This window comes from Bombina bombina, chromosome 3 (genome assembly GCF_027579735.1).
Source record: "Bombina bombina isolate aBomBom1 chromosome 3, aBomBom1.pri, whole genome shotgun sequence".
Lineage (NCBI taxonomy): Eukaryota > Metazoa > Chordata > Amphibia > Anura > Bombinatoridae > Bombina > Bombina bombina.
Genome location: NC_069501.1, coordinates 425,700,211 through 425,712,508, shown reverse-complemented (window position 1 = coordinate 425,712,508; position 12,298 = coordinate 425,700,211). Strand labels below are relative to the sequence as shown.

The 12,298-nt window shown below is 38.9% G+C and overlaps 1 protein-coding gene across 1 annotated transcript in view; it reads left to right on the top strand.

Moving 5' to 3' along the window:
• Positions 1–11,825, top strand: part of RAP1A (RAP1A, member of RAS oncogene family) — a 268,597-nt gene extending 256,772 nt beyond the window's left edge. The window contains exons 8-9 of the mRNA XM_053706636.1: positions 9,521–9,639; positions 11,074–11,825. Of these exons, the coding sequence (XP_053562611.1) occupies positions 9,521–9,610 (90 nt within the window). The 3' untranslated portion in view covers positions 9,611–9,639; positions 11,074–11,825. The remainder of the gene's footprint in view (positions 1–9,520; positions 9,640–11,073) is intronic.
• The last annotated feature ends 473 nt before the right edge of the window (positions 11,826–12,298 follow it).

Sequence of the window (12,298 nt, the reverse complement as noted above, 5' to 3'; positions counted from 1 at the left end):
AATTGGTTTCAAGATAAGACCTCCTGCAAAGAGATTTTTTCTTTCCCGTGTCCCAGTAAACCCAGCGAAAGCTCAAGCATTTCTGAAATGTTTCAGATCTAGAGTTGGCTGGAGTAATTATGCCAGTTCCAGTTCTGGAACAGGGGCTGGGGTTTTATTCGAATCTCTTCATTGTACCAAAGAAGGAGAATTCCTTCAGACCAGTTCTGGATCTAAAAATATTGAATCGTTATGTAAGGATACCAACATTCAAAATGGTAACTGTAAGGACTATCCTGCCTTTTGTTCATCAAGGGCATTATATGTCTACAATAGATTTACAGGATGCATATCTGCATATTCCGATTCATCCAGCTCACTATCAGTTTCTGAGATTCTCTTTCCTAGACAAGCATTACCAGTTTGTGGCTCTGCCGTTTGGCCTAGCAACAGCTCCAAGAATTTTTACAAAGGTTCTCGGTGCCCTTCTATCTGTAATCAGAGAACAGGGTATTGTGGTATTTCCTTATTTGGACGATATCTTGGTACTTGCTCAGTCTTCACATTTAGCAGAATTTCATACGAATCGACTTTTGTTGTTTCTTCAAAATCATGGTTGGAGGATCAATTCACTAAAAAGTTAATTGATTCCTCAGACAAGGGTAACCTTTTTGGGTTTCCAGATAGATTCAGAGTCCATGACTCTGTCTTTGACAGACAAGAGACGTCTAAAATTGATTTCAGCTTGTCGAAACCTTCAGTCACAATCATTCCCTTCGGTAGCCTTATGCATGGAAATTCTAGGTCTTATGACTGCTGCATCGGACGCGATCCCCTTTGCTCGTTTTCACATTCGACCTCTTCAGCTCTGTATGCTGAACCAATGGTGCAGGGATTACACAAAGATATCTCAATTAATATCTTTAAAACCGATTGTACGACACTCTCTGACGTGGTGGACAGATCACCATCGTTTAGTTCAGGGGGCTTCTTTTGTTCTTCCGACCTGGACTGTAATTTCAACAGATGCAAGTCTTACAGGTTGGGGAGCTGTGTGGGGGTCTCTGACAGCACAAGGGGTTTGGGAATCTCAGGAGGTGAGATTACCGATCAATATTTTGGAACTCCGTGCAATTTTCAGAGCTCTTCAGTCTTGGCCTCTTCTGAAGAGAGAATCGTTCATTTGTTTTCAGACAGACAATGTCACAACTGTGGCATACATCAATCATCAAGGAGGGACTCAGTCCTCTGGCTATGAAAGAAGTATCTCGAATTCTGGTTTGGGCGGAATCCAGCTCCTGTCTAATCTCTGTGGTTCATATTCCAGGAATAGACAATTGGGAAGCGGATTATCTCAGTCTCCAAACGTTGCATCCGGGCGAATGGTCTCTTCACCCAGAGGTATTTCTTCAGATTGTTCAAATGTGGGAACTTCCAGAAATAGATCTGATGGCTTCTCATCTAAACAAGAAACTTCCCAGGTATCTGTCCAGATCCCGGGATCCTCAGGCGGAGGCAGTGGATGCATTATCACTTCCTTGGAAGTATCATCCTGCCTATATCTTTCCGCCTCTAGTTCTTCTTCCAAGAGTAATCTCCAAGATTCTGAAGGAATGCTCGTTTGTTCTGCTGGTAGCTCCAGCATGGGCTCACAGGTTTTGGTATGCGGATCTTGTCCGGATGGCCTCTTGCCAACCGTGGACTCTTCCGTTAAGACCAGACCTTCTGTCGCAAGGTCCTTTTTTCCATCAGGATCTCAAATCCTTAAATTTAAAGGTATGGAGATTGAACGCTTGATTCTTGGTCAAAGAGGTTTCTCTGACTCTGTGATTAATACTATGTTACAGGCTCGTAAATCTGTATCTAGAGAGATATATTATAGAGTCTGGAAGACTTATATTTCTTGGTGTCTTTCTCATCATTTTTCCTGGCATTCTTTTAGAATTCCGAGAATTTTACAGTTTCTTCAGGATGGTTTAGATAAAGGTTTGTCCGCAAGTTCCTTGAAAGGTCAAATCTCTGCTCTTTCTGTTCTTTTTCACAGAAAGATTGCTAATCTTCCTGATATTCATTGTTTTGTACAAGCCTTGGTTCGTATAAAACCTGTCATTAAGTCAATTTCTCCTCCTTGGAGTTTGAATTTGGTTCTGGGGGCTCTTCAAGCTCCTCCGTTTGAACCTATGCATTCATTGGACATTAAATTACTTTCTTGGAAAGTTTTGTTCCTTTTGGCCATCTCTTCTGCCAGAAGAGTCTCTGAATTGTCTGCTCTTTCTTGTGAGTCTCCTTTTCTGATTTTTCATCAGGATAAGGCGGTGTTGCGAACTTCTTTTAAATTTTTACCTAAGGTTGTGAATTCCAACAACATTAGTAGAGAAATTGTAGTTCCTTCATTATGCCCTAATCCTAAGAATTCTAAGGAAAAATCATTGCATTCTTTGGATGTTGTTAGAGCTTTGAAATATTATGTTGAAGCTACTAAGACTTTCCGAAAGACTTCTAGACTATTTGTCATCTTTTCCGGTTCTAGAAAAGGCCAGAAAGCTTCTGCCATTTCTTTGGCATCTTGGTTGAAATCTTTAATTCATCATGCCTATGTTGAGTCGGGTAAAACTCCGCCTCAGAGGATTACAGCTCATTCTACTAGGTCAGTTTCTACTTCCTGGGCGTTTAGGAATGAAGCTTCGGTTGATCAGATTTGCAAAGCAGCAACTTGGTCTTCTTTGCATACTTTTACTAAATTCTACCATTTTGATGTGTTTTCTTCTTCTGAAGCAGTTTTTGGTAGAAAAGTACTTCAGGCAGCTGTTTCACTTTGAATCTTCTGCTTATGTTTTCATTTAAACTTTATTTTGGATGTGGATTATTTTCAGCAGGAATTGGCTGTCTTTATTTTATCCCTCCCTCTCTAGTGACTCTTGCGTGGAAAGATCCACATCTTGGGTAGTCATTATCCCATACGTCACTAGCTCATGGACTCTTGCTAATTACATGAAAGAAAACATAATTTATGTAAGAACTTACCTGATAAATTCATTTCTTTCATATTAGCAAGAGTCCATGAGGCCCACCCTTTTTTGTGGTGGTTATGATTTTTTTGTATAAAGCACAATTATTCCAATTCCTTATTTTTTATGCTTTCGCACTTTTTTCTTATCACCCCACTTCTTGGCTATTCGTTAAACTGATTTGTGGGTGTGGTGAGGGGTGTATTTATAGGCATTTTGAGGTTTGGGAAACTTTGCCCCTCCTGGTAGGAATGTATATCCCATACGTCACTAGCTCATGGACTCTTGCTAATATGAAAGAAATGAATTTATCAGGTAAGTTCTTACATAAATTATGTTTTTTCTAAGGAATGGAATTGACTAGAAAATACTGCTGATACCGATGTAATGTAAGTACAGCCTTAAATGCAGTAGTAGTGACTGGTATCAGGCTGATGAATGTATGTGCAGTAAAGTAATTTTCTAAGGAATGGAATTTGACTAAGAAAATGCTGTTAATACTGAAGTAATATATGAGCCTTAACTGCAGTAGAAGCGACTGGTAGCAGGCTTATTGATAACACTACATAACTTTTAAAATGTATGTTTAAAACGTTTACTGGCATGTTATTCGTTTTTGTGAGGTACTTTGGTGATAAATCTTTTGGGGCATGTTTTTTTCCACATGGCTGACGTATATTTCTGCATAGAAAAGGTTAACTGAGTTTTCCCACTGTTGTTATATGAGTGGGAGGGGCCTATTTTAGCGCTTTTTTGAGCAGTAAGAATTCAGTCACAGTCTTCCTGCTTCTTCCTCCTTGATCCAGGTCGTCTCTAGAGAGCTCGTGGGTCTTCAAAATTCATTTTGAGGGAGGTAATCAGTCACAGCAGACCTGTGACAGTGTGTTTGACTGTGATAAAAACGCTAATTGTTAAATTGATTATCCGTTTTGGGTATTAAGGGGTTAATCATCCATTTGCTAGTGGGTGCAATACTTTGCTAACTTAATACATTTACTGTGAAAATTTGGTTGCTATAACTGATTTGGTTCATTGTTATTTCAACTGTGACAGTTTTTTTGTGCTTCTTAAAGGCGCAGTAGCGTTTTTTATATTGCTTGTAAACTTATTTGAAAGGATTTTCCAAGCTTGCTAGTCTCATTGCTAGTCTGTTTAAACATGTCTGACACAGATGAATCTGTCTGTTCACTATGTTTGAAGGCCAATGTGGAGCCCCATAGAAATATGTGTACTAAATGTATTGATGTCACTTTAAATAAAAGTCAGTCTTTATCTGTAAAGAAATTATCACCAGACAACGAGGGGGAAGTTATGCCGACTAACTCTCTTCACGTGTCAGTACCTTCGCCTCCCGCTCAGGAGGCGCGTGATATTGTGGCGTCAAGTACATCAGAGAGGACCTTACAAATCACTTTGCAAGACATGGCTGCTGTTATGACAGAGGTATTATCTAAATTGCCAGAATTAAGAGGCAAGCGCGATAGCTCTGGGTTAAGGACAGAGCGCGCTGATGATGTGAGAGCCATGTCCGATACTGCGTCACAATTTGCAGAACATGAGGACGGAGAGCTTCATTCTGTGGGTGACGGATCTGATCCAGGGAAACCGGATTCAGAGATCTCTAATTTTAAATTTAAGCTTGAGAACCTCCGTGTATTGCTAGGGGAGGTTTTAGCGGCTCTGAATGACTGTAACACAGTTGCAATTCCAGAGAAATTATGTAGGCTGGATAGATACTATGCGGTGCCGGTGTGTACTGACGTTTTTCCTATACCTAAAAGGCTTACAGAAATTATTAGCAAGGAGTTGGATAGACCCGGTGTGCCCTTTTCCCCACCTCCTATATTTAGGAAAATGTTTTCAATAGACGCCACTACACGGGACCTATGGCAGACGGTCCCTAGGGTGGAGGGAGCAGTCTCTACTTTAGCTAAACGTACCACTATCCCGGTGGAGGATAGTTGTGCTTTTTCGGATCCAATGGATAAAAAATTAGAAGGTTACCTTAAGAAAATGTTTGTTCAACAAGGTTTTATCTTACAGCCCCTTGCATGCATTGCGCCTGTCACTGCTGCTGCGGCATTCTAGTTTGAGTCTCTGGAAGAGGCCATTCGCACAGCTCCATTGGACGAGATTATGGACAAGCTTAAAGCACTTAAGCTAGCTAACGCATTTGTTTCTGATGCCGTTGTACATTTAACCAAACTAACAGCTAAGAACTCCGGATTCGCCATCCAGGCGCGCAGAGCGCTATGGCTTAAATCCTGGTCAGCTGACGTGACTTCTAAATCTAAATTGCTTAATATTCCTTTCAAAGGGCAGACCTTATTCGGGCCCGGCTTGAAAGAAATTATTGCTGACATTACTGGAGGTAAGGGTCATACTCTTCCTCAGGACAGGGCCAAATCAAAGGCCAAACAGTCTAATTTCCGTGTCTTTCGTAACTTCAAGGCAGGAGCAGCATCAACTTCCTCTGCTCCAAAACAGGAAGGAACTGTTGCTCGTTACAGACAGGGCTGGAAAGCTAACCAGTCCTGGAACAAGGGCAAGCAGGCCAGAAAACCTACTTCTGCCCCTAAGACAGCATGAAGAGCGGGCCCCCTATCCGGAAACGGATCTAGTGGGGGGCAGACTTTCTCTCTTCGCCCAAGCTTGGGCAAGAGATGTCCAGGATCCCTGGGCGTTGGAGATCATATCTCAGGGATATCTTCTGGACTTCAAAGCTTCTCCTCCACAAAGGAGATTTCATCTTTCAAGGTTATCAGCAAACCAAATAAAGAAAGAGACATTTCTACGCTGTGTACAAGACCTCTTAGTAATGGGGGTGATCCACCCAGTTCCGCGGACGGAACAAGGGCAAGGTTTTTACTCAAATCTGTTTGTGGTTCCCAAGAAAGAGGGAACCTTCAGACCAATCTTGGACCTAAAAATCTTAAACAAATTCCTAAGAGTTCCATCATTCAAAATGGAAACTATTCGAACCATCCTACCCATGATCCAAGAGGGTCAATACATGACCACAGTGGACTTAAAGGATGCCTACCTTCACATACCGATTCACAAAGATCATTATCGGTACCTAAGATTTGCCTTTCTAGACAGGCATTTCCAGTTTGTAGCTCTTCCCTTCGGGTTAGCTACGACCCCGAGAATTTTTACAAAGGTTCTGGGCTCACTTCTGGCGGTGCTAAGACCGCGAGGCATAGCGGTGGCTCCGTACCTAGACGACATTCTGATACAAGCGTCAAGTTTTCGAATTGCCAAGTCTCATACAGAGATAGTTCTGGCATTTCTGAGGTCGCATGGGTGGAAGGTGAACGTGGAAAAGAGTTCTCTATTACCACTCACAAGAGTTCCCTTCCTGGGGACTCTTATATATTCTATAGAGATGAGGATTTACCTGACGGAGTCCAGGTTATCAAAGCTTCTAAATGCTTGCCGTGTCCTTCATTCCATTCCACACCCGTCAGTAGCTCAGTGCATGGAAGTAATCGGCTTAATGGTAGCGGCAATGGACATAGTACCATTTGCGCGCCTGCATCTCAGACCACTGCAATTATGCATGCTAAGTCAGTGGAATGGGGATTACTCAGATTTGTCCCCTCTACTAAATCTGGATCAAGAGACCAGAGATTCTCTTCTCTGGTGGCTTTCTCGGGTCCATCTGTCCAAGGGGATGACCTTTCGCAGGCCAGATTGGACGATTGTAACAACAGATGCCAGCCTTCTAGGTTGGGGCGCAGTCTGGAACTCCCTGAAGGCTCAGGGATTATGGACTCAGGAGGAGAAACTCCTCCCAATAAATATTCTGGAGTTGAGAGCAATATTCAATGCTCTTCTAGCTTGGCCTCAGTTAGCAACACTGAGGTTCATCAGATTTCAGTTGGACAACATCACGACTGTGGTTTACATCAACCATCAAGGGGGAACCAGGAGTTCCCTAGCGATGTTAGAAGTCTCAAAGATAATTCGCTGGGCAGAGTCTCACTCTTGCCACCTGTCAGCGATCTACATCCCAGGCGTGGAGAACTGGGAGGCCAGAAAAATTTACCATAAGATATGGCGTAAATATTTATATTGGTGCGAATCCAAGAGTTACTCATGGAGTAAGGTTAGGATTCCTAGGATATTGTCCTTTCTACAAGAGGGTTTAGAAAAGGGCTTATCTGCTAGTTCGTTAAAGGGACAGATTTCTGCTCTGTCTATTCTCTTACACAAACGTCTGGCAGAAGTTCCAGACGTCCAGGCTTTTTGTCAGGCTTTGGCTAGGATTAAGCCTGTGTTTAAGACTGTTGCTCCTCCGTGGAGCTTAAACTTGGTTCTTAAAGTTCTTCAAGGGGTTCCGTTTGAACCCCTTCATTCCATTGATATTAAGCTTTTATCTTGGAAAGTTCTGTTTTTGATGGCTATTTCCTCGGCTCGAAGAGTCTCTGAGTTATCTGCCTTACATTGTGATTCTCCTTATCTGATTTTCCATTCAGACAAGGTAGTTCTGCGTACTAAACCTGGGTTTTTACCTAAGGTAGTTTCTAACAGGAATATCAATCAGGAGATTGTTGTTCCATCATTATGTCCTAATCCTTCTTCAAAGAAGGAACGACTTTTACATAATCTGGACGTAGTCCATGCCCTGAAGTTCTATTTACAGGCAACTAAAGATTTTCGTCAAACTTCTTCCCTGTTTGTTGTGTACTCTGGACAGAGGAGAGGTCAAAAAGCTTCGGCAACCTCTCTCTCCTTTTTGGCTTCGTAGCATAATACGTTTAGCCTATGAGACTGCTGGACAGCAGCCCCCTGAAAGAATTACAGCTCATTCCACTAGAGCTGTGGCTTCCACTTGGGCCTTTAAGAATGAGGCCTCTGTTGAACAGATTTGCAAGGCTGCGACTTGGTCTTCGCTTCACACTTTTTCAAAATTTTACAAATTTGACACTTTTGCTTCTTCGGAGGCTGTTTTTGGGAGAAAGATTCTACAGGCAGTGGTTCCTTCCGTTTAAGTTCCTGCCTTGTCCCTCCCATCATCCGTGTACTTTAGTTTTGGTATTGGTATCCCATAAGTAATGGATGATCCGTGGACTGAATACACTTAACAAGAGAAAACATAATTTATGCTTACCTGATAAATTTATTTCTCTTGTAGTGTATTCAGTCCACGGCCCGCCCTGTCTTTTTTAAGGCAGATCTAAATTTTATTTAAAACTCCAGTCACCACTGCTCCCTATGGTTTCTCCTTTCTTGTCTTGTTTCGGCCGAATGACTGGATATGACGTGGAGGGGAGGAGCTATATAGCAGCTCTGCTTTGGGTGATCCTCTTGCAACTTCCTGTTGGGAAGGGAATATATCCCATAAGTAATGGATGATCCGTGGACTGAATACACTACAAGAGAAATACATTTATCAGGTAAGCATAAATTATGTTTTTTTTGGTTTACTGGCCCTTTAACAAATGTGACGTTTGTTATAAACTAGCCAAATGAAATCACTAAAATGCCCTGAAATCCAAATGTATTTAGACACGAATAGGTGATCCCAGATTGAGTTGCGTGCTTTCTCTGTGTCTACTGTAAAGTAATGTAAAATCTTTTTTTAAATTCCCTTTTCATAACCCCTATATTATTAATACTAACAAGACTTTACATATATTTTTTTTTTATTGGGTTTCTACCAGGCATAAAGCCAGATTGGTCCAAATGAATTAAGTTTGGAATACATTTTTTAAGTCTATTTGCAACAATTGAAGACAGTAGTTTATCTATTTTTAATAATGAGATTGGGTTTTTATCCTTTTTGAAAATCAATGTAATAGATGAAGTAAAAAATACTGAGTTCATGATATTCTCAGAGTAATATTTATTATATACTTTTACCAATGTATCAGAAATATCATCTTTTAAAATCTTGAAAAATTTAGCTGGAACCTAGTCTGACCCAGTGGCCTTATTGATGTTGGCATCGTTAATGGCCCATATTACTTCTTCAACAGAGATCGGTTCATTCATATATTATAGATCTTCTATTGTGAATTTTGGTATTTTTATTTCCTTATGAAAATTATCTTTATTATACAAAATTACCTCTCTCCTAGCGTGAATATTCTGAAAATATTTAAAGAAGAGTCTCTCTTTGAAAAGCTATAAAAATACACTGAGACAAGAGGCGGTCTTGAGTGGGTTAGAGACGGACATAAATGTAGAGATTTAAAGGTTATAAAGAATATTAATATATAAATGTTGGTTTTGTAAAGCTGGGGAATGCTTAGTAAAGGCGTTCTATATCTTTTTAAAAATTAACAATTTTGCCGTAGACGTCCCTTTAATAAAAAATGCTTAATAAAATTAGTTGATGTCTCTCTATGCCGGCCAGTTTTTGAGAATCATGTGCTAAGCATTGGTTTTAAAGTGTGTAGGGAGAACACGATTCTGCTGGCCAGATCTCTCATATAGATTGGAAGATTTGGTTGAAGTTAAACATGTATTTCATGTATATTGCTTCAAATTTTAAGTATCTCAATGTGGTTTAAAATATCTTTCAGATTTTTTATGACTTGGTCAGACAGATTAATAGAAAAACACCAGTGGAAAAGAAGAAACCTAAAAAGAAATCATCGTGTTTGCTGCTTTAGGCCCTCTACAAGCAGCAGCTCTGAGCCAGGTAAGCTAAAGTATGTTTTGCTTTACTTAAAGGTACTTTGAGCACTTTAAAATTTTAATGTAAAATATTTGTGTAGTAAAAAAAAAAAAAAAATGTTGCAAAATAGTTTTTTTTTCTATCTCCTTTACTTGAATATATGCTTGTGGGTTTTCCAGTTCCCCTGAGTTCCTATAACATAACTTGGGTCGCCATGTTGTAACAGTAGTATTTAGTTTCTCTAAACTAGATAAGTGCATTCGGCCGTTTCATTCACTGCCGAATGTAGAAAAAGGCAGCCGCTCACTCCATTTTCGGGGCCCGGATTTATTCTTGTGAAAATACAACACACTAAAATCTTTGCAAATCCAGATTTTAGTGTGTTTTCACAAGAATAAATCCGGCTCCAAAAAGAGCCGAATGCCCTGAGCGCCGCCATCTTCTGCATTCAGCAGTGACTGAAACTGACAAATGCACATTTCTATTATAAACTAATATGTGTTGTAGTTATTTCTTCAATATTTAAATACTATTTTTTTTTTTTTTTAATTTTACATGTGTGTTTAACCCTTGCAAATGTTTATCTAAATGTTTATCTATATATGCTTCAATAAAGCCACCAAAGATTTTGCATAATTTCTCTTTGTGCTGGCAGGTTTTTGATAATCAAGTACTTAGCTTCTACAGTAAAGATTTTCTAGTGGATGGAAGCTGATTAGATCTTTTTGTATGGCTTAGCTGGATAAACAGGCATGTTTTTAAAAGATGACTAGATGTGGTATACAACATGGCATCAGTCATAGACACTATGGTGCTAATCTTGAGTTGGCTATCTGATATAATATACCCATACATTTAGGATATAATACATTTATCCTCTCAAACATATATATTTTTTTTTTACTATATAATAGCCTCCCTGTTAAAGGGACACTGTAACCAAAATTTTTCTTTCGTGATTCAGATTGAGCATGACATTTCTCATTTACTCCTATTATCAAATTTTCTTCATTCTCTTGGTATCTTTATTTGAAATGCAAGAATGTAAGTTTAGATGCCGGCCCATTTTTGGTGAACAACCTGGGTTGTCCTTGCTGATTGGTGGATAAATTCATCCACCAATAAAAAAGTGCTGTCCAGAGTACTAAAACAAAAAAAAAGCTTAGATGCCTTCTTTTTCAAATAATGATAGCAAGAGAACGAAGAAAAATTGAAAATAGGAGTAAATTAGAAAGTTGCTTAAAATTTCATGCTCAGTCTGAATCACAAAAGAAAAAATTTGGTTACAGTGTCTCTTTAAACAATAGATTATATTTGAAAAGTCCTAATAAATTAAAATGGTTTAGAACACTATTTACAGATCAACTGAGTCTCACCATGGAGCATTGTATTGGAATGTTTAGTTAATTGCTAAAAAAAACTTTGTCTAAATCATGTTTGTTTGTTTTTCTTTTGTAGAATACAGGAATGAAGAACTGTTGCCTAGTTGGAACGTGCCAGCATTCCAAACTGTATAAGAAAATACAAATCTAAATTAACATATCTGAAGAAGCTTCTTCTGTTTTATATATTATGTGAAGAACTTAAATCTGCAATACTGTTTGCACAAGGTTTCCTGCAAATGAATAAGATGTTTCTCCGAAAACAAGACACTTTTGTCGACTCATGCAATAGTGGTTATCACACGTGAAAATAAACAGATACTTGACTCGATTTTGAATGATTATAAGAGTATGGATGCATTTCAGCTGTTAGATATTGATAGACTAATTACCTAAATGATTTTCATATTGACATTCTTCCAATTCTTCCTCCTAGTCATGCCTGTGTCAAGCACTAAAAATCCAGCCATTTATAGTTTTACTTTATAAATATATAGTTATATAAATATATATCCCCTTTAATTAACTCAATGGGGCTAATACCTTTTTGAGTCATGGTGACTTCATTTTATATTTAAAACGTATGGGTTTATCGATCCTTCATCTTGCCATTATATTCTAATTAAGACAATGTTTTTGTGCATAATGCTTCAAGGGAGGGAGGGAATGATGGGGTCTTTTATAGGAAAACTGGGATAACTGATTTCTATGGATTTCAAAGCTGAAATATATAATATACTAAAACAACTCTAATATTGCTTCTTGTGTTTTACTGTCACAAATTAAATTTACAGCTTTTATGAATGATTAAATTTTAATACATTTCCATTTCCTTGATTTTGTGTTTTTTATACTTTTTTTTATATATATATATATATATATATATATATATATATCTTCACCTTTTGGTTTCTAAAAATGAACCTACTGTTAATCAGTTTTTGGAAAGCTTAATATATAATCTTATAAAGATTTAATACTATATAATATGTTTTGGGGTTTTTTTGTATGTAAAATAGGGCAAGAAAAATGTATTCTTGTTTTCCATCTTAACCCTTTCATGCCGGGGTTAACGTGTCTACATCGGAACAACTGTTCCGATGTAAACAAATTGAAATCTCGCGATCGTGCACGTGTTCACGAGATTTCAATGATTGGATCGTGTCAGGGAGGCGTCCCTTTGATGCTAGGCACGCCCTCCAGACCGCGATCCCATCAGGGAAGCGCCAGTGGCTTCAGGAAAGCCAAGCGGTTAGGACGTTGTATTCCGTCTGGTGCTAAATCCCAGCAAAATTCGGATG